We start from the raw sequence: 26,057 nt of genomic DNA, 5'->3' as shown, positions 1-26,057 counted from the left end.
GTTGTTGTATGTAAACACTCTTAAGATTTGCATGTATTTGCATCTTCTAATAACTATTAATTACTAAACATCAAGAGAGATGGAACAGTTTACATTAAGAAAAACACTAAGCTCAGGGAAAAAAAGCAATTTATTAGAGAGAGACAGGATTAATCAGTTCTTTTACATCTTTCTAGTTGAACTTGAGCTAATTTAGACCTTTGGCTTCCAGTGAAAACAATGAAGCCCACTGTGGATTGAGGGTGAGCCAGCTTTGGGGATGGGTCATGCTCACATCAGCTTGAATCTGCAGGGTCAGAGCTGATGGTTGGGGCTTTCTGGCCTATGCCCAAGTCTTAGTCAAACAAAATGGCCTTCAGACGCCAGGAGGATCATTCCTCAATCAAAGGAATAGTAGAATTTCATTTACACCAATGACTTTTACATTTTTGTGAGTTTAAATGGATTTTTGCTGATTGGTGAGTCTGCAAACAAACTCTTGCCAAGAACACATGATGATATAAACCAACAAGTTAATTTGTCCAGGATCCCTTATCTACAGTTCTGAAAGCCAAAACACCAGGAATGCCAAAATATTTTTTTTTTGAGAACAACTTTTTTTTTTAGGTGTGATAAACATTTTAACCATTTTTAAAATTTTAATTCCATTATAGTTAACATACAATGTTACATTGTACAATATAGTGATTCAGCAATTCTGTACATTCCTCAGTGCTCGTAGTGATAAGTGTATTCTTAATCTCCTTCCCATATTTCACCCATGCCCCCACCCACCTCCCCTCTGGTAACCATCCGTTCTCTATAGTTAAGTCTGTTTTTTGGTTTGTATTATTTTTTTCTTTGTTTTGTTTCTTAAATTCCACACGTTTGTGAAATCATGTTGTATTTGTCTTTCTCTGACTGACTCATTTCACTTAGCATTATATTCTCTAGATCCATTCATGTTGCAAATGGCAAGACTTCATTCCTTTTTATGGCTGAATAATATTCCATATTATATGTATACCACTTGTTTATCCATTCATCTATCATTGGATACTAGGCCTGCTTCCATAATTTAACTATTGTAAATAATGCAATAAACACAGAGGTCCATATATCTTTTTGAATTAGTGTTTTTGTTTTCTTTGGGTAAATACCCAGTAGTGGGATTACTGGAACATATGGTAGTTCTATTTTTAATTGTTTGAGGAACCTCCATACTGTTTCCACAGTGACTGCCTCAGTTTGCATTCTCACCAACAGCACACAAGGTTCCTTTTTCTCCACATCCTCCCCAATGTTTTTAGCCATTCTGACAGGTGTGAGGTGATATCTCATTGTGGTTTTGATTTGCATTTCCCTGATGATGAGTGATGTTGAGCATCTTTTCATGTGTCTGTTGGCCATCTGTATGTCTTTGGAGAAATGTCTATTCATGTCTTCTGCCTATTTTTTAATTAGATTATCTGGGTTTTTGGTGTTGAGTTATGTAAGTTTTTTATTTATTTTGGAGACTAACCCTTTATCAGATATATCATTTACAAATATCTTCTCCCATTCAGTAGCTTGTCTTTTAGTTTTGTTGGTTGTTTCCTTTGCTGTGCAGAAGAAGCTCTTTATTTTGATGAAGTCCCAATAGTTGATTTTTGGTTTTGTTTCCCTTCCCGTAAAAGACTTACCTAGAAAAATGTTACTATGGCCAATGTCAGAAATTACTACCTATGCTCTCTTCTAGGATTTTTAGAGTTTCAGGTCTCACATTTAGCTCCTTAATCCATTTTGAGTTTATTTTTTCGTATGATGTAAGAAAGTTGTCCAATTTCATTCTTTTGCATGTACCTGTCCAGTTTTCCCAGCAGCATTTATTGAAGAGACTTTTTCCCATTGCATATTCTTGCCTCCTTTGTCAAAGATTAATTGATCATATAATCATGGGTTTATTTCTGGGTTCTCTATTCTGTCCTTTGATCTATGTGTCCATTTTTGTGCCATTACCATACTATTTTGATTACTACAGCTTTGTAGTGAAACTTGAAATCTAGGATTGTGATACCTCCTATTTTGTTCTTTTTCAAGGTTGCTTTGGCTATTCAGGGTCTTTTGTGGTTCCATACAAATTTTAGTATTTTTTGTCCTAGTTCTGTGAAAAATGTTGTTAATATTTTTTATAGGAATTGCATTAAATCTATAGGTTGCTTTGGGTAGTATGGACATTTTAACTATTCTTTCAATCCATGAGCATGAAATATCTTTACATTTGTATTGTCTTCAATTTCTTTCATCAGTGTTTCATAGTTTTCAGAGTACGGTTAATTCACCTTAAGTCTATATTCGTAGGTATTTTATTAGTTCTGGTGCATTTGTAAATAGGATTGTTTTATTAGTTTCACTTTCTGCTGCTTCATTAATAGTGTACAGAAATGCAGTGGATTTCTGTGTATTGGTTTTATATTCTGTGACCCTCCTGAATTCATTTATCAGCTCTAGTAGTTTTTTGGTGGACTCTTCAGGGTTTTCTCTCTATAGTATCATGTCATCTGCAATTAGTGAAAGTTTTGTTTCTTTCTTACCAGTTGGATGCCTTTGATTTCTTTTTGTTGTCTGGTTGCTGTTGCTAGGACTTCCAGTACTATGTTGAATAAAAGTGGTGAGGGTGAACATTCTTGTTCCCAGTCTTTACGGGGAGAGCCCTCATTTTTTCACCACTGAGTATGATCTTAGCTGTAAGTTTTTCATAGATGGCTTTTATTATGTTGAGGTATGTTCCCTCTAGACCTACTTTGTTGAGGGTTTTTACCATGAATGGATGTTGTACTTTGTCAAATGCTTTTTTTTGCATCTATTGAAATAATCATATGGTTTTTATCCTTTCTCTTGTTGATGTGATGTATCACATTGATTGATTTGCAAGTATTGAACCACTCTTGCATCCCAGGAATAAATCCCACTTGATCATGGTGGATGATTTTTTTAAAGTATTGTTGGATTTGATTTGCTAATATTTTGTTGAGGATTTTTGCATCTATGTTCATCAAGGCTATTGGCCTCTAGGGTTTTGTTTTGTTTTGTTTTTTGTGGTGTCTTTATCTGGTTTTTGTATCAACGAAATGCTGGCTTTATAGAATGAATTTTTTTCAATTTTTTGGAATAGTTTGAGAAGAATAGGTATTAGCTCTTCTTTAAATGTTTGGTAGAGAATGCCTGGGTGGCTCAGATGGTTAAGCGTCTGCCTTTGGCTCAGGTCATGGTCCCAGGGTGCTGGGATCGAGTCCCACATCGGGCTCCCTGCTCACTGCAGAGCCTGCTTCTCCCTCTCCTTTTATTGCTCCTCCTCCTTGTGCTCTCTCGCTCTCTCTGTCAAATAAATAAATAAAATCTTTAAAAAATATGTATATAAATATATAAATGTTTGGTAGAATTCACCTGTGAAGCCCTCTGGTCCTGGACTTTTCTTTGTTAGGAGTTTTTTGATTACTGATTCAATTTACTTACTGATAATCGATCTGTTCAAATTTTCTATTTCTTCCTGATTCAGTTTAGGGAAGTTATATGTTTCTAGGAATTTATCCATTTCTTCTAGGTTGTCCAATTTGTCTAATTATTTTGGCATATAATTTTTCAAAATCTTACAGTTTTTTATACTTCTGTGGTGTCATTTGTTATTTCTGTTCTTTCATTTATGATTTTGTTTGAGTCCTCTCCTTTTTGGGGGGGAGAAGGGGAGACTGGTTAAAAGTTTATCAGTTTTGTTGCTCTTTTTAAGGAACCAGCTCCTAGTTTCATTGATTTATTCTATTATTTTTTTAGTTTGTTTCATTTATTTCTGCTTTAGTCGTTATTTCCTTCCTTCTACTGGTTTTGGGTTTTGTTTATTATTCTTTTTCTAGGTCCTTTAGGTGTAAGATTAGGTTGTTTATTTGAGATTTTTCTTGCTTTTTGAGGTAGTCCTATATTGCTGTAAACTTCCCTCTTAGAACAGCTTTTGCTGCATCCCAAAGATTTTGGATTGTTGTATTTTCATTTTCATTTATCTCCATGTATGTTTTAATTTCCTCTTTGATTTTTTAGTTGACCCATTCATTTTTTAGTAGCATGTTATTTAATCTCCATGTATTTGTGCTCTTTCTAGATTTTTTCTTTTGGTTAATTTCTAGTTTCATAGAGTTGTGGTCAGAAAAGATGCATGGTATGACTTTGATCTTTTTGAATTTGTTGAGACTTGTTTGTGACCTAATATGTGATCTATTCTGGAGAATGTTCCATGTGCACTTGAAAAGAATGTGTATTCTACTGTTTTAGGATTGGAATGTTCTGAGTATTATATGTTAGATCCATCTGGTCCAATGTGTCATTCAAAGCCACTGTTCCCTTGTTGATTTTCTGCTTGGATGATCTATCCATTGATTGTAAGTGGGGTGTTAAAGTCCGCTCCTGTTATTGTATTACTATTTTTTTTTTTTTTTTTAGATTTTATTTATTCATTTGCTAGAGAGAGCATAGGCAAGAGAGAGTGAGCGAGAGTACAAGCAGGGGGAGCTGCAGGCAGAGGGAGAAGCAGGCTCCCTGCTGAGCAAGGAGCCTGATGCGGGACTCGATCCCAGGACCCTGGGATCATGACCTGAGCTGAAGGCAGCCGCTTAACCGACTGAGCCACCCAGGCGTCCCTGTTGTATTACTATTGATTACTTCCTTGATGTTTAGTATTAGCTGCTTTATGTATTTGCGTGCTGCCATGTTGGGTGCAGAAATATTTACAATTGTTACATCTTGTTGGATTGTTTCCTTAATGACTAAATAGTGTCCTTCTTTGTCTCTTGTTACGGTCTTTGTTTTAAAGTCTATTTTGTCCAATGTAAGTTTTGCTATCCCAGCTTTCTTTTCACTTCCATTTGCATGATAAATGCTTTTCCATTCCTTCACTTTCAATCTGCATGTGTCTTTAGGTTTGAAACAAGTCTCTTGTAGGCAGTATAAAGATGCGTCACCCTGTCTTTTTTTTTTTTTACATTTTTAAATTTAAATTCAGTTAATTAACATATAATGTATTATTGGTTTCAGAGGTATAGGCCTATGATTCATCAGTCTTATATAATACCTGGTGCTCATTACATTACATGCTCTCCTTAATGTCCATCACCCAGCTACCCCATCCCTCTACCCCTCTCCCCTTCAGCAACCCTCAGTTTTGTTTCCTATGGCTAAATTCTCTTATGGTTTGTCTCCTTCTCTGGTTTCATCTTGTTTTATTTTTTCCTCTCGTCCCCTGTGACCCTATGGCTTTTGATTGCAGTGTTTAGTCCCTTTACATTCAAAGTAATTATTGATAGGTGTGTACTTATTGCCATTTTGTTACTTGTTTTATGGTGGGTTTTTTTTTTTTTTTTTTTTTAAGATTTTATTTATTTGCGAGAGAGACAATGAGAGACAGAGAGCATGAGAGGGAGGAGGGTCAGAGGGAGAAGCAGACTCCCTGCCGAGCAGGGAGCCCGATGCGGGACTCGATCCCGGGACTCCAGGATCATGACCTGAGCCGAAGGCAGTCGCTTAACCAACTGAGCCACCCAGGCGCCCTATGGTGGGTTTTGTAATTCTCTGTTCCTTTCACTTGCTCTCTTCTCTCAGAGTTTGTTGGCTTTCTTTAGTGATATACTTGGATTCCTTTCTCTTTATTTTTTGCCTATCAATTACTGGTTTTTTTATTTGTGGTTACCATTAGGTTTTATATAAAATCTTATGCACAGAGCAGTCTATATTAAGTTGATGGTCACCTAAATTTGAACCCATTCTTTACTCCTCTCCTCCCTCCCAGGTTTTAAGTATATGGTTTCATGGTTTCATACTTTACATCCTTTTATTTTGTGAATCCTTTGACTGATTTTTGTAGGTATAGTTATTTTTTGTTTCCTATTTTTCTCACTCCTACTTATGGTCTTTCCTTTCCCCTCAAATAGTTTCCTTTAACATTTCTTGTAGGTCTGGTTTAGTGGTCATGAATTCCTTTAAGTTTTGTTTGTCTGGGAAACTCTTTATCTCTCCTTCTATTCTGAAAAAGAGCTTTGCTGGATAGAATATTCTTGGCTGTAGGTTTTTTTCCTTTAGCACTTTGAATATATCATGCCACTCTCTTCTGGCCTGCAAAGTTTCTGCTGAAAAATGAGCTTATAATCTTATGGGGCTTCCCTTATAACTGTTTTTCTTTTCTCTTGCTACTTTTAAAATCCTCTCTTTATCACTACTTTTCACCACTTTAATTACTAGATGTCTTGGTGTGGACCTCTTTGGGTTGATTTTGTTGGGGGCTCTGTGTGCCTCCTGGATCTGGATTTCTGTTTCTTTCCCCAAATTCAGGACATTTTCATCTATTATTTCTTCAAATAAATTTTCTGTCTCCTTTTCTCTCTCCTTCTGGGATCCCTATAATGCAAAATGTTATTACTACACTTGATGGTGTCCCTAGTAATGTTATTATTACACTTGATGGAGTTCCCTAACTCTACTTTTCGCTTTTTATTATTATTTTCTTCTCTCTCCCATTCAGCTTGATTGCTTTCCATTACTCTGTCCTCCAGGTCACTGATCATTCTTCTGCCTCCTCTAGTCTACTGCTTATTCTATCTAGTGTATTTTTAATTTTGGTTATTGAGTTCTTCACCTCTGATTGGTTCTTTTTTTATTTTTATCTCTTTAAGGGTCTCACTGAGGTCCTCCATTCTTTTCTCAAGTCCAGTGAGTATCTTTGTGACATTTAAATTCTCTATCAAGAATATTACTTATCTCCATTTCATTTAGTTCTTTGACTGTGATTTTGTTCTCTTCTTTCATTTGGGACATATTCCTCCATCTTCTCATTTTGTCTAACTCTCTGTATCTGTTTCTCTGTGTTAGGAAAGTCAGCTATGTCTCCTGTTCTTGAAAGTGGTGGCCTTACAAAGAAGAGGTCCTATGGTACCCTACATGTAGGGCAATGTCCCCTGTTCACCAGAATGGGGCTTCAGGGGCATCTCCCATGTGTGTTGTATGTGCCCCACTGTTGTGGCTGAGCCACTTTTGCCTTCAGTCTAGTCATCTGAAATGGGTCTCTTTGCCTGTTGAAGGCAGTGTTTGGTCCCTTGTATTGTTAGTGGGCCTGTCTGAGTCCACCTTGGGCTTGAGTTGCATCAGAACAGGCATTTGCCAGAGATGCAGTAGCACTGAACTGCAGGAGAACATGGGGGTGGATTGTGTGTTGTTAGCAAGGTTTGCATAGGTCTGCTGTGGAAGGGACCTGGAGCCAAGGCTTGTCCGCAAGGGAACACAAAGGTGCAGCATAGTATTAACAAGTTAGGTAGGAGTGTTGGTGCTGCTGTGCTGGTCCCTGCAGGTGTCCATGTGTCTAGTGTAGGGGTGGGGAGGGAAATGGTACCTGCCAGCTCCTGTGTTGCTGGAGAAGTCTCCCAATGATCCCTGCCCCTCCAGCATACTCTGAGATTAGGAAACAAATTTCCTTCTTGTAGACTCCAGGCATTTTTCAAACTGCTGCCTTTATGCTGTATCTCCACAGAGCTGTTTGTTGTGCTCTTTAAGGGTGGGGACTCAGTTTCTTCTCACTCTCTTGGCTCTCCCAGAGCTGATTTTTAAAGTTCCAGGTTTTAGGCCTCACTGGTTTTTTTTTTTTTTTTTAAAGATTTTATTTATTTATTTGACAGAGAGATAGCGAGAGCAGGAATACAAGCAGGTAGAGTGGGAGAGGGAGAAGCAGGCTTCCTGCCGAGCAGGGAGCCCAATGTGGGACTTGATCCCAGGACCCTGGGATCATGACCTGAGCTGAAGGCAGACGCTTAACGACTGAGCCACCCAGGCACCCTAGGCCTCACTGGTTTTAAGGACTCACAAAATTCAGGCCCTCTGCTTTTCAAAGCCAAATGTTATGGGGCTCCATCGTCCCTGAGTGGGCTCCCTGGTATGAGAGTGTGTTTTTCTCTTCTCTGAACTTACAGCATCTCTCCCTCCCCTGGACAGTCCTTTGGGTCCATTTAGTTCTCAACTCTATGTCCACCCTTCCAATCCTCTTCAATGCAGCCTCTTATCTATCTTTAGCTGTGGAGAGTTTGTTCTGCCAGTCTTTGGGTCCTTTTCTGGGTTACTTACACTGATGTGGGTATTATCTAGTTGTGTCCTGGGTCAGAGTGAGCTTAGGATCTTCCTACTCTGCCATCTTCCCCATTTTAACCGTTTCTAAGTGGATCAGTGGCATCAGTTAAGTCCATTCACATTGTTGTACAACTATCAAGACCATCATCTTCAAAACAGTTTTCATCTTCCCAAACTGAAACTTCATACCCATTAAACAGTAACTCTCCTTTCCCCTCTTCTTCCGGCCCCTGGCAGCTACCATTCTACTTTCCATTTCTATGAATTTGCGTATTTCAGTTACCTCATATAAGTGAAGTCATACAGGATTTGCTCTTTTATGACTGGTTTGTTTCTCTTAGCATAATGTCTTCAGGATTCATCCATGTAGTAGCATGTGCCAGAATTTCCTTCCTTTTTAAGGCTGAATAATATTCCATTGTATATACCACATTTTGTTTATCCATTCATCTGTGATGGATACTTGGGTTGCTTTTGGCTATTGTGAATAATGCTTCTGTGAACACAGGTGTACAAATACCTCTTTGAGACCCTACATTCAATTCCTTTGGATATATATCTAGAAGTGGAATTATTGGATCATATGGTATTTCTATTTTTAATTTTCTTGAGAAACTGCCATACTGTTTTCTATAGCAGCTGCACTATTTTACATTTGTATCAGCATTGCACAGGGTTCTGATTTCTCCACATCCTTGCCAAGTCTTTCTTTTTTTTAACAGCAGCCATTCTAATAGGTGCAGAGTGGCATGTCATTATGGTTTTGATTTGCAATTCCTTAATGATTAGTGATGTTGAGCATTTTTCATAAGCCTGTTGGCCATTTGTGTATCTTTGGAGAAATTTTTATTCAAGTCCTTTGCCTATTTTAAAATCAGGTTGTTTGTTTTTTTGTTGCCACATCTTAAGAGTTCTTTATAAATTCTGAATATTAACCCCTTATCAGATATGTGGTTTGCAAATATTTTTTCCCATTCCATAAGTTGCCTTTTTGCTATGTTGATTGTGTCCCGTGATACACAGAAGTTTCGAATTTTGATGTAGTCTAATTTATTTTTTTGTTGTTACCTGTGCCTTTGGTATCATATCCAAAAAAAATCATTGCCAAAAATACTGTATCATAAAGTTTTCCCCCTATATTTTCTTATAATATTTTGTAGTTTTAGCTTTTCTGTTTAGGTCTTTGATTCATTTTGAGTTAATTTGTGTAAATGGTGTAGGGTAAGGGTCCAACTTCATTGTTTCCCCCCCAAAGTATTTTTAATAACTAATTTGGTAGTGAAACTTGACCTGAACTTACATGAGGCTGTTTATCTTCATATATGTGAATATTCTTACACATCACTGCAGAAGTATTTGATTTCAAGGTGCTGCTCCAGACCCCATTTGGACATGAGTCCGAAATCCAAAATGTTCTGAATTCCACAGTGCAACTGACCCCAAGTAATTGGATCATATGTTATTTCTAAGGACTCTCAGATATATGGGATGGTGGAACCCCCAACATACTTTGCAGTGAAAAATTCTGGAATTTGCGAGCTGGTAGAGACATTGGATATCAGCATGTAGAACTCTTACTCTATGGATAAATACAATGAGGTCAGGGCATGGGCATCCAGCTAATTGTAGGATTTGGGTTTTAACTTCTATCTCACTTCAAACTTAACAAGGCATTTTGAGTCGGATCATTTTTAAAACAAATTTATGATCTGCATAAAATAATGAAGCTTAAATGACTTACAACGGTAACAAAAAAGCCAAAACTAATTCTTAAAGCAAGGCAACCAACACGAATTACATCAATGGTAATAAATACGTGGAGTTAGTGGGTGTAAATGATTATGTCTGGAGGAATATGGTAATTAAGATGTATTATATATGTTCTCATTCAATAAACATTAAGTGTCTACTAAGTATCAGATACACGCCTAGGAACTGGATAAGCTCTTCTAAAAAGCATGTTTTAGGCAGCTTATTGGAGTTTTTTGTGTATTTAACTTCAAACACATATTTGTTGAATTGTGCTTCTGTCTAATTACTATATAAACTTCGAATCCAGAGATATCTTGTATTCGGTCAAGCAGCATTTCCTCAGCATTAAGCAAGAGTAGGAGGCTGAAGTCCCCAAGATACAAGATGCCCCTTCTTAGACTTTTCACCATCTCTGCTGCCCCATTGCTGGCCTGAACCCCTGTCTCTCACATAGGTGTCTGCCGTTGCTTTATACCTTGTGTCCCTGCTTCAAACGTTATTCTCAGAATAGCAGCTAGAGGATCGTTCAAAATTTACATGAGCCAAATCACATTATTCTTTTCCCCAAATAAAGAATCAAAGGCCTCAGGATGGCCTGCTAACTCCTTCCCCTCATGCCTTCCTCCTGCGCTGCCTTCTGCTCTGACTCCCACTGTCTCCTGTGACCTCTGTGCCCCCAGGCTGCTCCCTCTCCCTACCCAAGCCCAGCAGGACTGCTGCCCTCCTCCTCTTCAGGACTTTGCTCAAATGAACCTGTCCTGATGCCTTATTTAAAATTGAAACCCACTCTGCCTCTACTACCCCAGGCACTCCCCATCCCCTTCTGCCGGATCTACTTCTCACCTCATAACAAACAATATGATTTGCTTTTTATTATGCTTACGGCTGTTGTCTGTGCAAGCAGGAATCTCTTTGTTCACTGACGCCTCTCAAGGGCTTAAAACATTGCCCGGCACCTACAGGTGCCTTGGAAACAGCTGTTGCTGAAGGAATGAAGAGTGTGTGAAGAGGAATGGGAGTGACTGGGGTGCAGAGCCTTGGGGAGGAGCACAAGTGACAAGGACACAGAAGTGGACACACAGCTTGGTTCCTTTCTTTGTGTCCTGCTGTGTTCAAGCTTAAGCCCTGAAGACCAGTGTTAGGAGGTCAGAGAAAGGTTTAGGGAGATGTGTATCATGGCTGTCATCTCAGACAGGTCACCCTGTTCTGGAGCACAGAGCGGCTTGTCGGGGACAGGATGGGAGGGGGAATCCAGGTTATTCTTCCCCACTATTTATTCTTCCTAATGCCGTTTTCCTTCCTCAGAGTACCCTGAGGATCATGGGGTTAAGTTCTCAGTCATTGGGTGATTCTGTCCATAGGAGGACAGTTGGCGTTTGGAGACGTTCTTGATTGTCACAACTGTGGAGTGCTACTGGCCTGTCTCTGGAGGGCCCAGGACACTGCTGAGCCTCTTACAGTGTCACCTTGCTGTGATCACCCCCACAAGGAAGAATTATCCAGCACTCAATGTTAACAGGGCTATGGCCGAGCAAACCTGGTATAGAATACTCAAAAGACTAACTCAAATCTGAGAACACCCTTGTTTACAATCGAAACAAAGCACGTCCCTTCTATTGTTCTCCTGGTTCCTCGGCTGGCTTCCTTACTTTCCTCTGTCACCTCTCCCCCAGTCTGCCCCCCATTGTCCTTGGGGCCCTGCCACCTTCTCCACAGTTGTTCTGCTGAGAAAGTGGTGGTGCTGCCGGGGACCAAGCGTGAGCAGGAGGTGGGGATGGCGAAGTAGCTGCCAACGGACATGGGTGGCATGTTTGTTCAGACTCGCGGTGGAATGTGGTGTCAGACAGGCAGAAGCTGACTGTCTGGTTCCTTCTGATAGTCGTTCCCCTCGAAACACTCTTCCTGAGCATGTCTTAGATAAAAACTGGCCTAGGTGTTTCTTTGTTGGGTGGGCTTGGTCATGTGGCTCTGTCTTCTGAGATCCTATGAAGCTGTGTGGATGCTTCAGAGTTCCTGTGGCCACAGGATTTGGGAGCCTGAGGAATGAACGTTGAAGTAGCCAAGAATTTGGTCAAGAGTAACTTTCATTATGAATTCCGTTGGAATTCTCAGGCAGAGAGCCCTTGTAGACATGAGCAACAGGCTGTGGGCCTTTGGTGGGGCAGGCCAGTTGCAGGCTAATGTAAGACTAGCCCCTGCCCAGCCTCTGGGAGGCCTGACCACTCCTGCCATAGCTCCTGGGGCCCACTCTGCCAAGCCCTCTGCATGCAGGATCCCATTTAATCCTTAACTGATGGGGGTCCCCAGGCACAGCATCCCCCAGGGCATGAGATCTGTGTGGTCCCTGGGTCTCCTGCCCAGAAGGGCCCTGCACTTGGTGAGTGCTTTGCTGTGGCCACCTTGAAATTCTTAATCATTTTTTAACCAAGGGTCCCACATTTCCATTTTGTATTGAGCTCTGCAAATCGTAAGGCCAGGCTTGCACCTGGTCATCTGTGCTCATGAATCCCTGGAGAGACTCCCTCCCTCTTGTTTTCTACAGATTCCCAAACTCTGCCTTCAGCACCACCCTAAGGACATCAGAACTGCTGGGAGGGCCAGGAGTCCGTGGCCTGTTCCAGACCCACTCAGTGGCCTTAGTCACCCCCTCCTGAGGGGGGTCAAGGGGCCTCCAAGGTCCCTGCTGGCATTTCCACATCCTCTCCTTACATTCCCTCTTCTGTCTGAGTGAACTCTGTCTTGTGAGTGCTTTTTTTTTTTTTTTTATTACCTTTTACCTCTTTACCAAGGGTGCTCCTTAGTATGGCATCTTTAATAAGGTTAGGTTTACAGGAAAAAGCCATCACCGTATCTTGTGTAATTTTTGGTACCTTTGGGAGAAGGGCATTACCTTTGTGGGGAGAAGGTTCCAGACTTGGACCGCCCGAATCCTCATTTCTGTTGTCGCTTGCTCACTCTGGAACTTCGGGCAATTAAATGTACACTGTCGGCACTGCAGTTTCCTCATTTATTTGACTGGTATTTACTGGTCCCATTTAGGGCCTGGTGCTGTCCATAGGGCCTCCTCCTGAGCCATTGTGAGCATTCCTGTAAGCTCATGTGAGCGTACATGTAAGGTTCTGGGCCCAGGGCTGGGTAATGTCGGTGGGGATCATTCCTGCCCATTTACACAGCTGGCTTGTTTGACTTGGACTTCTCAGTGATGCACTTTCTTTTTGCTTTCACTCATCAGAACTTGGGCTCTCTAATCTGCTAGGGCAGTTTTCCAACCTGTGGCTAAAGAACCATTGCATTAGAATCAGCTGGTGGTGGGGCCTGGAAATCTGAATTTTCAACAATGCGACTGATAAGTCTGATAAGACACAGTAGCTTGGGAACAGCTTGGTGGTGGTTCTCAAAAAGTGGTTCTCAGCCCTGGGAGCTAAAAATACCTATGTCTAGCCCCACTCAGACTGAGAGGAGTTTCTGGTTGGGGTTCAGGCCCCCATATTTTTAAAACCACTTTTCAGGCGGATTATGATGCACCAGAGGATTGGACTATCTGCTCTTGGCCCTTTGCTGTATATCAGGCAAAGCACTGAATTTAAGAACACTGATATGTACCCCCCCACACCCCCCCCCCACACACACACCCCCATCTTCCCTTCTCGGGCCAAATAGTTGGGGGGAAAGACCATTTTATTCCACATATACTTTGTTCTGTCTTTGTGTGTTGAACCATAGCCTTTCCTTCTAAGGCTCTGTGGTGCCAGCACATCAAAACAACAAAACAACAAACAACAACACGTAAGTTGTAACACAAGGAGGTAACTAAGAGACTCCAGGGAAGGTGTATGCAGCGACTTCTTCATCGCTCCTGGTGTTAACCCTGCTTGGGGCTGGAACCTGACTGCATATACAACAAGGGTGCTGTCTGCTGAGACCAATAAAAACTTGCTGGTTAAGATAATAACAACTCATATTTATTAATTTCCTAAGTGCCAGAACGTGGGTCAAGTGTTTAAATATGTAATTGTATTGATTCCTTATAACAGCGAGTGCCAGTATTCTCTCCACTTCACAGACAGGGAAACTGAAGATTTAAAAGACTGAATAGCTTGCCATATCACAGCTGGGAGGCGCTGGGGCTGGCATATAAGTCCAGTCCATGTACTTAACCATTCAGTGAGCCAATGAAAACTAAGCAGTGTCCCTTAGGTCTGTGTTGATATTCAATACTCATGGATGAGATCTACTGATACCCTGGTTTCAGGACATACACCAAAAGGATTAGAAAGATGCTGTTTACCACTCTCTGGTCTGAATACAAAACGCAGCAAGGGGCTGGTGAGATTTTGGCCTTTGCCTTAGCCGATTTTTAAGTGGGTGGTTGCTCTTTACTGCCACCTGCTGGCTATCTGGACCAAGCACAGGCCAGAGCCCCACATTTCTCAGAGAGGAGTGTCTGAGAAGGCCACCTCTCCAATTCAGGAAAATGCCTTCAGCTCATATTGTCTCTGAAACATGCACTTACCCAGAAGAAAAGAGCACTTCTCTGATTTTAAATAATTAGGATGATTTTTCCTGGCATTCTCTTTATTTTTGGTGGATTTCTAACCATATTCCAAATAATACCTTATGTTTTTTGGACTCCCACAGCAGAAGACAAAAAGCAAAGACAGCTTAATAATTCCCCAATGCAGTGGCCACCTTGGCCAGTCTGGCTAGGAAACCACTATTACACTACTGTTCTCTGCATCTGTGTCAGAGAAGTTAAAACCAAGTCTCAACAGACAGGAAAAGGGCGATGCTGGGAGAACCCTGCAGATCCACAGGCACTAAGGTCTCTCCAGAATGTACCCAGAAGAGACCTTGCCATTCTCTTCACCAGTGTCACATGAAGAACAGCAGTTGGTTTGAAATGATGAAAACAGGATGTTATTAGGAAACCTGAATACAGTTCTGTCCACTGAGGTGTTTTCAGGACGTGATTCCTATTTTAAAGTTACCTTGGAAGTCAGAGTGGCCCAGTGTCCTATCTGTCTTTTTAGGTAGACCCCTGGGATTGACTTGTCTGATGTGACAAAACACAATTTATCTGTTGGAATCAATGAGTATTTGCAGAGAGCCTGAGTTGGTCTCTGAGAGAAAATGTTCACATCTCATTAAGTTTATGTTGTAAACAATGAAAATATAACAACTCCTTCCCCCTCTGCCCATCTTTAGTCAGAAATAATCCATATCATTTTACTCTGTTGCCTTTGCCTTCTCTAAAGCCTCTCCACTTTGGATTTCCATAGCATTTCCATACTTCAGTGGAAATCTGCTATGAAACACACATCGCGAGGGGCTGAGGGAAAACAGGAGTGGGGTCCTCAAACTTGGCCCCTTGGTCTCTTGTTTTCTGGCCCTCTCCATGCCAAAATCCTTAGGCCCTATGGAGGAATGCAAGAACTCTCAGGACACAGTCTGAAAACACAGCGTGTGCTGTGTAACTTGACTGGCTCATCAGTCTTCACTGAGTTGGAAACTTTTTCTTTGTTCCTAAACCTCTTTAAAAAAGACAAAGCAAACTTTTTAAAAAATGTTAACATTTGGCAATTCCAGGTGGCGGATTGTTTGGTATAATATTCTTGTACCCTGCTGAATTTGTTCCCCAAAATGAGCAGGTAAAAAAATAGTAGGGGTGGTGGGGAGAAAAAAAATGTTTGCATACTGGACCAAATACAATGCCAGATCTTGGGGAGAAATTTCAGTTTTCAAGCCATTTAGCCTCATATAGCAGGACCTGCTGTTGGAGGCTGTGGGGAAGGGCCGGCATGCTCATGCTTAGCGGGCAGCCATAGGTACCAGGCCTGCTTGGGAAGGGTGCTCTTGAAGACAATCAGTGGAATTATGAAGGGACTGTGGTTGGAGTATTTCAATGACAGTTAAACTGTGTAACACATTGCTGAGATCTGTGTGTATATCTGTATGTGTATATCATTTTTATTGAGATATAATTGACATGCATTTCAGGTGTACATAGTGATTCGATATTTGTATATGTTGCAGAATGATCACCACAATAAGTCTAGTTAACACCTACTACCACATAGCTCTACCTTTTTTCTTTTAATGAGAACTTTTAAGATCTACTCTCTTAGCAACTTAAAATATACAATATAGTATTATGAACCTATAGTCTTCATGCTGTTCATTACACCCCCAGGACTTACTGATTTAAAATTTTTTTTTTTTATTTGAGAGAGAGAGAATGAGAGACAGAGAGCACGAGAGGGAGGAGGGTCAGAGGGAGAAGCAGACTCCCTGCCGAGCAGGGAGCCCGATGTGGGACTCGATCCCGGGACTCCAGGATCATGACCTGAGCCGAAGGCAGTCGCTTAATCAGCTGAGCCACCCAGGCGCCCGACTTACTGATTTTATAACTATGTTTGTATCCTTTGACCACCTTCACCTCTTTTGCCTATCTCCCAACCACCTATCTGGGCAACCGCCGATCTGTTCCTTGTATCAGTGAATTCAGGGGTTTTTGTTTGTTTGCTGCTTGTTTGTTTTTTAGGTTCCCCATATAACTGAATTTGTATAATATGTATCTTCTTTTTTTAAAAAAGCATTTATTTATTGAGAGAGAGCTAGGGGGAGAGGGAGAGGAAGAGAGAAACTCCAGCAGACTCCATGCTGAGTTCGGAGCCCAACACGGGGCTCAATCTCAGGACCCTGAGATCACGACCTGAGCTGAGACCAAGAGCCGGATGCTTAACTGACTGTACCACCCAGGTGCCCCTCTATCTGACTTATTTCACTTAGTATAATGCTCTCAAGGTCCACCCATGTTGTCCCAAATGGCAGGATTTCCTTTTCTATGGCTGAATAATATTCCATTGTGTGTGTGTGCGCCACATTTTCTTTATTCGTTCATCCATTGATAAACACATAGCCCAAACATGGAATCAGCCTCTTGTGAATAATGCTGCAGTGAACATGGGGTTTCATTTTCCTTTTGAATTAGTGTTTTGTTTTCTTTGGGTAAATATCTGTATGTGGAATTGCTTGATCATATGTTAGTTGTATTTTTAATTTTTGAGAAACCTCTATGTTGCTTACCACAGTGGCTATACCAATTTACATTCCCAGCAGCAGTTTTCTCTATATCCTCACCAACACATGTTATTTCTTATCTTTTTTAATGATAGCCATTGTGCAGTGTCATTGTGGTTTTGTTTTGCATTTCCCTGATCATTAATGATGTTGAGCACCTTTTCATGTACCTGTTGGCTATCTGTATGTCTTCTTTGGAGAAATGTCTACTCAGATTCTCTGCCCATTTTTATTTATTTATTTAATTTTTAAATAATTTAAAAAAATTTTTTATTTGAGAAACAGAGCGTGAGCGGGGGTAGGGGCAGAGGGAGAGGGAGAAACAGGCTCTCTGCTGAGCAGGGAGCCCGATGACGTGGGGCTTGATCCAAGGACCCCGGGATCATGACCTGAACTGAAGGCAGACACTTAACCGACTGAGCCACCCAGGCGCTCCTCTCTGCCCATTCTTTTTTAAATTTTTTATTGTTATGTTAATCACCATACATTGCATCATTAGTTTTTGATGTAGTGTTCCATGATTCATTGTTTGTGCATAACACCCAGTGCTCCATGCAGAATGTGCCCTCCTCAAAACCCACCACCAGGCTAACCCATCCTCCCACCCCCCTCCCCTCTAGAACCCTCAATTTGTTTTTCAGAGTCCATCGTCTCTCATGGTTCGTCTCCCCCTCTGATTCCCCCCCTTCATTTTTCCCTTGCTGCTATCTTCTTTTTATTAACATATAATGTATTATTTGTTTCAGAGGTACAGGTCTGTGATTCAACAGTCTTACACACAAGTCACAAGCGCTCACCATAGCACATACCCTCCCCAATGTCTGTCACCCAGCCACTCTATCCCTCCCACCCCCCATCACTCCAGGAACTCTCAGTTTGTTTCCTGAGATTAAGATCTCACTGATATGAGGAATTCCATTTGTTTTTTATTTCTCTTTTGATTTCTTCTTTGACCCATTGGTTGTTCAGTAATGTGTTGTTTAATCTTCACATACATGTGGATTTTCCAGTTTTGTTCTTGTCATTGATTTCTAGTTTCATACCATTGTGGTCAGAAAATATGCCTGATAAGATTTCCATCTTCTTAAATTTATTCACTTCTTTTGTGGCCTAACATATGATCTATCTTAGAGAATGTTCCATGTGTACTTGAGAAGAATGTGTACTATGTTGCTTTTGGATGGGATGTTCTTTAAATGTCTTATAAGTCCATCGGGTCTAATGTGTCATTTAAAGCCAATGTTTCCTTATTGATTTAATGTCTGGATGATCTATGCACTGATGAAAGTAGGGTATTAAAGTCCACTACTGTATTGTATTGCTGTCCATTTCTCCCTTTAGGCCTGTTAATATTTGCTTTAAAGACCTAGGTTCTCATATGATGTATGTGTAAACATTTACAAATATATCCTTTTGCTGGATTGACACCTTTGTTATATAATAACCTTCTTGTCTCTTATTACAGTCTTTATTTTCAAGCTTATTTTGTATAGGTATCCTAGATTTCTTTTGGTTTCTGTTTGCATGGAATACCTTTTTCTATCCCTTTACTTTTAGTCTTTGTGTGTCCTTACATCTGAAGTGAGTCTGTTGTAGGCAACATAGATAGGTCTTTTTTTTTTTTTTTTCCGTCAGCCACCCTATGTCTCTGGATTGGAGAATTTTGTCCATTTACATTTAAAGTAATTACTGATAGATATTACTTACTCTTGTTTTGTTAATTGTTTTCTGGCTATTTTGTAATTCCTTTGTTCTTCTCTTGCTCTCTTCCTTTGTGATTTGATGATTTTCTGTAGTGTAGTGGTATGCTTAGATTCCTTTATCTTTACTGTATCTATTATAGTTTTGCTTTGTGGTTACCATGAGGCTTTCCTAAACCAACTTACAACAGTCTTTTTTAAGTCAATAATAGTTTCAGTTTGAGTGCCTTCTAAAGCTTTACGTTTTACTGCCCCCTCCCATGTTTTGTTTTTGATGTCACAACTTACCTCTTTTTCTTTTGTCCATTAACAAATTATTGTAGTTATAGTTGTTTTTACTACTTTTGTCTTTTAACTTTCATCCTACTTTTATATGTAATTAACCCACCACCTGTACAACATTAAATTATTCTGAATTTTACTCTATATTTATTGTGACCAGTGAGATTTATACTTTCATATCTTTTCCTATTATTGATTGGTACCCTTTTATCTCAACTTAAAGAAGTCCCTGAAACATTTCTTGTCAGGCTCTTCTAATGGAGATGAAGTCTTCTAGCTTTTGATTGTCTGGAAAAGTCTTCCTCTCTCCTTTAATTCTGAAGGATGACTTTGTCAGGTAGAGTATTTTTAGTTGGCACTTTTTTTCTTCAGCAAGTTAAATATATTGTGCCACTCCCTGCAGAGTTTCTGGCCTGCAAAGTTTCTGCTGGAAAATCTGCTTATAGTCTTAGTAGGACTTCCCTTATATAAAACAAATTGTTTTTCTCTTGCCGCTTTTAAGGTTCTCTCCTTGTCTTTAACTTTTGACACTAATTATAATATGTCTTGGTCTGGGTTTCTTTGGGTCATCTTACCTAGAACTCTCTGTGCTTCCTGGATCTGGATGTCTGTTTCCTTCCCCATGTTAGGGAAATTTTTAGCCATTATTTCTGCAAATGAGTTTTCTGCCCCTTTGTCTCCCTGTTCTTCTGGGACCCTTATAATACCAATGTTATTCTACTTGGGGTTGCTTCATAAATCTCTTAAGCTGTCTTCTCTCTTTCATTCTTTTTTCTTTTTTCTGCTCTGATTGGGTGAGTTCCACTGCCCTCTGTTGGAGTTTACTGAACTTTTTCCTTCTTCATCTAGTATCCTGTTGAACCCCTCTAGTGTATTATTTGGTTCAGTTATTGTTTTCATCTCTGATTTCTGTTTGGTACTTTCTTATATTTTTTATTTCTTTGTTGACATTTTCACTTTGTTCATGCTTTGTTCCCCTGAGCTCAGTGAGTATCTGTAGGACTGTTATTTTGAACTCTTTATCAGGTAAATGACTTATTTCCAATTAATTGCGGTCTTTTTCTGAGATTTTATCTTGTTCTTTCATTTGGAACATATTCTTTTGTTTGCTCATTTTTTTCTTGACTCTCTTTGTTGGTTTCTCTACATTAAACAGCCCCCTCTCCCGGTCTTAAAGAGATGGCCTCATGTAGATGAATCTTATTGTTCAACCCTTCCCCTAGCTCTTGGTTGTCCATCAAACCTTTATGATTGTATAAACAGCCTACTTGGTTCTTTGTCATTCCCAGTAATTGAGGGTGTACCAAGACCTGTCAGTGTCCCAAAGGGGAGGATCTTAGCACCTATATTCATTCTGATTGGAAGCCAGACCTCAGACAGTAGCTTTTAAAATATGTACATACACCTCTTTCAGGGAAAGAGCAGGAGATGGGCATTTCTGTTTGTTCCCTCTGCACTGAGGCCTGGGGTAATAGCTAGTTAAGAATTAAGAATTATTTGTTGGTTTGCTTACCATGCCATTGAACCTGTGCACTCAAGCTCTGATGGCCTTCAGAACCAGGCTATCGAGATGTATCCTCTCAGGGCCAGCCACAAAAGCTGGGGTGCCAGACCTGAGCATAAGCTCCTTTCTTGGAGACACTGATGACCTGGGGCAGGACAAAGGGAGAGTGCAAAATTGTACCCAAGGGTCTCCCTGGTCTCTGGAGTGGACAGCTGCCAACCCCTAGATATGTATTTATTTAGAGGTTGGCCCCTCAGGCCACAGTTATGAAGGTGAATTAATAGGCCTCTTCCATAGAGAGCCTGGGCATCTCAGGCTGCTCTGTCTCTGTGTGCCTTAGGGGGTAGCTGATTAAGAACGGTTTCTCCATTTGTTACAGTCCTGTTGGATCCGTGAATGTAGGCACTGCTGGCCTCCCAAGCCAGGAGGTCAAGGGGTGACTCTTGGGTAGTAGCCACATGAACCTTGGTGCCCCTTGTGTGTACAGGCTTCTTTCCAGGAGATGGCAGCAAGCTAGAACAGGCAGAGGGAAAGTGCAAGCGTAGCACCCTCGGGCCTCCTCAGTCTTTGGAGAGTATTTCAGTGGGCCTCAAGATGTGTATTAGATCAGATGCTTGCCCTTCAGACTGAAACTTTAAGCAAATAGTCCTCTTTCACAGAACAACTGGGCATTTCAGCTTCCTTTGCACCGGGCCCTGGAGGATAGCCGTAGTGAACCCACTATTTTTTAATTTGTTATACCCTTGTGGATCTCATGGATACAAGCCCTGATGGCTTTCACAGCTAGGTATTTTGGGGGATCATCTCTTAGGTGCAGGTCTTAAACATTGGGGTGTCAGATGTGGGCTTCAAAACTTTCACTCCTCAAAAAGAAGCTCAGAGTTGTGAGTTTCCTCCCAATTGTGGGTTGCTGCCCAAGGGTGGGATTTATAGCAAGATTGTGTCTCAGCCTCCCCTACTCAAAAAATATGAGTTGTTTTTTTTTTCTTGTTTGCCTGGTATGTAGGAATTGTTCAGCTACTTTTGGACTTCTTTCAGGGGAACTTGTTCCATATGTAGCTGTAGATTAGGTGTGTCCATGGGAGGAATGAATTCAGGATCCTCCTACATCCCCATCTTGACCTAGAATCTTGTATATATCATTTTAATTTTTTTTTTTTTTAGTGTGTAAATATCTGTTTGCAAATGTCTTGCTCCTCCTTAGAATGTAAATAAACTCCCAATAGGGCATGAGCCTTATTCACTATCCAAGCTCTAGTCTTGGGCACATAGTAGGTATTTAATAAAAAATGTTTGAATAAATGAATAAATCCCTCCTTCTTTGTTTTCATTGAGGGTAGGGATATTATTGTTTATTTCTTGGTATTTCCAAGGACACAAGAAATGTTTGTGATTCTGATGTCTTAGTTTATTTGGCCATTTTTATTGAGCATATATTATATGCCAGACACTGGGCTAGGTATTGAGGATACAACAGTGTATACAACTGAGAAAATTATTGTATACACAGACATTAGTGAGAGGAAGTGGACAACAAATGTAATAAAAAGTAAATTATTTGATGTTTTTTGCTGATGTTGGAATAGAATTAATATTCCTGGAGTGCCTGGGTGGCTCAGTGAGTTAAGCATCTGGCTTGGCCTCAGGTCATGATTTTGGGGTCCTGGGATGGAGCTCCACATAGGGCTCCCTGCTCAGTGGGGAGCTTGCTTCTCTCTCTCCCTCTGCCTCTGCCCTCCACTTGTGCTTGCTCTCGCTCTCTCTCTCTCAAATAAAACATTTTCTTAAAGAGTTAATATTCCTCTGTACTTCCTGTTTCTGAAGAACAAAGTGTTGAACCTCTTCTGTAATAAAATCATAAGTGATCAAAGCCTGTAACAAATTTATTCCTGTCCTGAAAGAAACAGGAATATGTTAACTAGCAAATGGTAACTAAACATCTGGAAAAGTGTGAGAAAGAGAGAAGGACAAGAAAGGGATAGAGCAAAAGATTGTTGCTACAAAGCAGAGTTTCCTCCACAGCTGAGCTGCCTGCCCTGTCATTCTGCAATCTTACCCTGGCTGCTTTCACCATGTATCTGTCCTTCCCAACCTTGAAAGCCCATCATGATGTTTGCTGGCAGAATTTTGAGTGACTAACCCTGAAGTAGCCATTGCCAAGGTATCTTTCCTTACTACTCAAAGCAGGAATAATAAATCGGCCTATGTACTATCTCCTTCCATTTCAAGACACATAGAGTGAATTCAGAGCAAGGAGTGAAGACAGTTACTGTCTGTGTGCCTTAAAAAAAAGACTTTTTTTTTTTTTTTTGTAAATGAATGCTTCCTCTCATTTGATCCTTTTAAGACCACCGTGAGTTGATTAAGGTGAGGGTTATAGTTAACATCTCCATATACCCCCAATTAACTCTTCTTCTGTCCCAGCATCCCATTTGGCTTAGCATTTGTCCTGGATTTTTTTTTATAGACTTAATTTTTTTAGAGAAGTTTTAGGTTCAAAGCAAAATTGAATGGAAGGTATGGAGATTTCTCCTAGACCCCCTGCCACTGCATATGCACAGCCTTCCTGACTATCAACATCCCCCACCAGGGTGGTACAGTTGTTACAGCAGGTGAAGCTACATTGACCTATCATCCCTCAAAGCCTATAGGTCACATTAGAGTTCACTCTCAGTGTTATATATTCTGTGGGTTTTGAAACATGTATAATAACATGTATCCACCATTATAGTGTCTTACAGAATAGTTTCACCACCCTGAAAATCCTCTGTGCTCTGCCTATTCATCCCTCTGTTCTAGACTTAATCATTTTGTGATAAAGTGTAATTATAATTTTGTATTTGAAAATATTTTGATAGAACTATTTATTTCAACATGGTAAAGCTGCTTTCTTGGTTACAAACTAAATATTTTTAAAGTATGTAAATTTATGGGACGCCTGGGTGGCTCAGTCAGTTAAGCGTCTGCTTTCGGCTCAGGTCATGATCCCAGGGTCCTGGGATCGAGCCCCGCATCAGGCCCCCTGCTCAGTGGGGAGCCTGCTTCTCCCTCTGCCCGCTGCTCTCCCTGTTTGTGCACTCACGCATGCTGTCTCTCTACACATAATTTTTTTTTTAAAGTATGTAAATTTAATTTGTTTTTCAAAGTAGTCTCAACTTGGGTGATATGTTACATGGTCTCCATAATTACAGTCTGCATTTAATGCTGACGAAAACTGGTTTCCAGAGAAAAAGGGACACTCCCTGGTGTGTCTGGCCAATCAGGTATGGAGCAGGACTAAAGCCTTGTGCTCTGACTTCTGGTACTTTCTATACCAGAGGCAGAAAGCCCACTGGGGAGACAACTCAGATCTCAAAGCTTACCACATCTCTGCCTTATTTAAAGTAGTTGTGAAAGCGGGATTCTGCCTGTATTTCTAATTCAGGCATGAGAAAATTCGCTAAGTAAATAAGTAATGTACCCGGTAAGGAACAAAACAGACCACAGAAGTCCAAGAAATAAAAAATCAGGCAGGCAAATGAAGACCTGCCTGGAGAGTATGTACCTTGAGGTGGAAGTTTGTATTTCAAGGAAGTACTGTGCTTTGAGAGAGGACTGTATAAAATATTAAGTCAGAGAAGAATAGCATCTTCACTGACAAATGTTTGATGGTATTTCGAGACTGAAATTAGTTTCATTTGCCTATTTCTGGGACATGGTACATCTGTTTATCCAGCAAAATGAGTCTAGGTTCTGATCAAATACATAGTAAACTTGCCTAATATGGCAATTAGCCATTCTGTACCATCGCCCACATATAATTTTAATATAGTGTCAGCATCCTAAAGATTGAAGTGACTCCTAACTTTTCCATAGCAAATCAGAAGTACATTATTTCAAAAAGGGATAGGTTTTCATAGACCAATTTCTCCTCATACTCATTTTAAGATGTAGTATTTCAAATACATCTTGATGTAAAAACATGTCAGACGGGAGTGATCACTCCTGTGTAAAATCTACATTGCAAGGGGTGGGGTAAATGACCAACGCATGGAAGGAAATGGTAAATAATACAGAATAATAATACAGTGTGTGGAGTTGACATTTCTCCTTCCGGCATTTTTAAGCTGCATTACATTAGATGCTGTCCTGGTGAAAGGGTGTGTAGGTGTTTTTCTTTATTTGCAAATGGTGTGAATATATGCTTTTATTTTTATTTCTTTCTTTATTTTCACCAGGCCTCTCTATCCGGAGTGTGTGCTGGAAAGCAGACCGCCTTCTAGCAGGGACCCAGGACAGTGAGATATTTGAAGTGATCGTGCGCGAACGAGACAAGCCGATGCTGATCCTGCAAGGCCACTGTGAGGGGGAGCTCTGGGCTCTGGCCCTGCACCCCAAGAAGCCACTGGCTGTGACAGGCAGTGATGATCGCTCTGTCAGGTGGGGCCCCTGGCAATGGCGCTTGTCATCTCCCGGGCTGCCTTGGGATAACAGATTTATTTTGCCCAAATTTGCTTGTTACTCCGGAGAAGGATAAGCCAGAGTACAGAACCACAGTTTCCAAGTGGAATGTTGAGACATTTAGCGCAACAAAACTTGGCTTCTTAGCACTTTGTTGTTGCTATCTTTCTTTGGCTCCATCTTAAGTCATGAAAATGCTCTGAGGAGTGAAAATACACTGCTCCTAGTTAGATAGGCTCCCAGTTCTCTTTCAATTGATGATGTGAGCTAAATGCATCTATCTGTGGTTAGATTATATTTCCCACTCGTGGGCTGGGTCCTCCACAGGGGCCTGCTCAGAGCATTTCACAGTTTTGTTATAGACATTCATCTCCAATGATGAATTCATGAGTTTGTCTTCATTAGAACTTAAATTCTGATTTTCAGAGTTGTCTTTGGTGTGAGGAAACAACTATTTCTTTGCAAATCCTCAGATGGAATTTGAACATTGTCCTCAAATCAAAGGAAAGTACTGGTTCCTAAGAAAACAGGCAATTTTATGAGGGCCTCAAGGATTCTTGTTGTGGATTGTTTGTTATTTTTTGAGAACACAGCATTGCATAAAATGCTCATTATGAGCACACTTCGAATATCTCTGTGACGGTTGAAGGGCTGAATGTAGGATTTAGAGGTGTGTGAGGAAAGCTGTTCCACTGACTTCAGTACTTCTGTATTTGCTGCTGACCTTTAAATGTGCCCAATGACAAGCAGGCCAGAAAGAGTGCATGCCAGTGGGAGGGAGAGGCTGCTGGATCAGGTGGTTGATTGATTACTGCTTCTGGGCTCTAATAGCTAAATTAAAACATTGTAGACTAGACCGGAGGCTCCTGCTTCTTCCCCTGCTCTGGTTCTGTATGTCTGTGAATCTGATCAAGGCACAATGTGCTCATTAGTGGGGTATAAATCCAAAAGTAAATCCATTTTGTGATCTCCACCAAGCACTGAAGCCCCATCAATCTAAACATCAGTAAACACACACTTGTGTCTCCATGTGGCATACATGTTTATATGGTTTAAGCTTCTCTTTACTCACCTTCCCCCTCTTTTCTTCCTTTTCCTTCCTTGACTCTGAGCGTTCCCTGAACAGGCAAAATGGTGCCACCAAGTTACTTGAGCACCTGAGATACTCAATTTATACTCATCCAGGT

The 26,057-nt window shown here is 40.6% G+C and overlaps 1 protein-coding gene across 1 annotated transcript in view; it reads left to right on the top strand.

The window, feature by feature from the left end:
• The window catches only part of EML6 (EMAP like 6), a 263,656-nt gene that overhangs the window by 129,870 nt on the left and 107,729 nt on the right, over nt 1-26,057 (top strand). Inside the window, 1 exon segment of the mRNA XM_044918715.1 lies at nt 24,648-24,849. Within this exon segment, the coding sequence (XP_044774650.1) occupies nt 24,648-24,849 (202 nt within the window).

This window comes from Neomonachus schauinslandi, chromosome 10 (genome assembly GCF_002201575.2).
Source record: "Neomonachus schauinslandi chromosome 10, ASM220157v2, whole genome shotgun sequence".
NCBI classification, from domain to species: Eukaryota; Metazoa; Chordata; class Mammalia; order Carnivora; family Phocidae; genus Neomonachus; species Neomonachus schauinslandi.
Note: the sequence above shows the minus strand (reverse complement) of the source record. Positions and strands in the feature narration are given on the sequence as shown.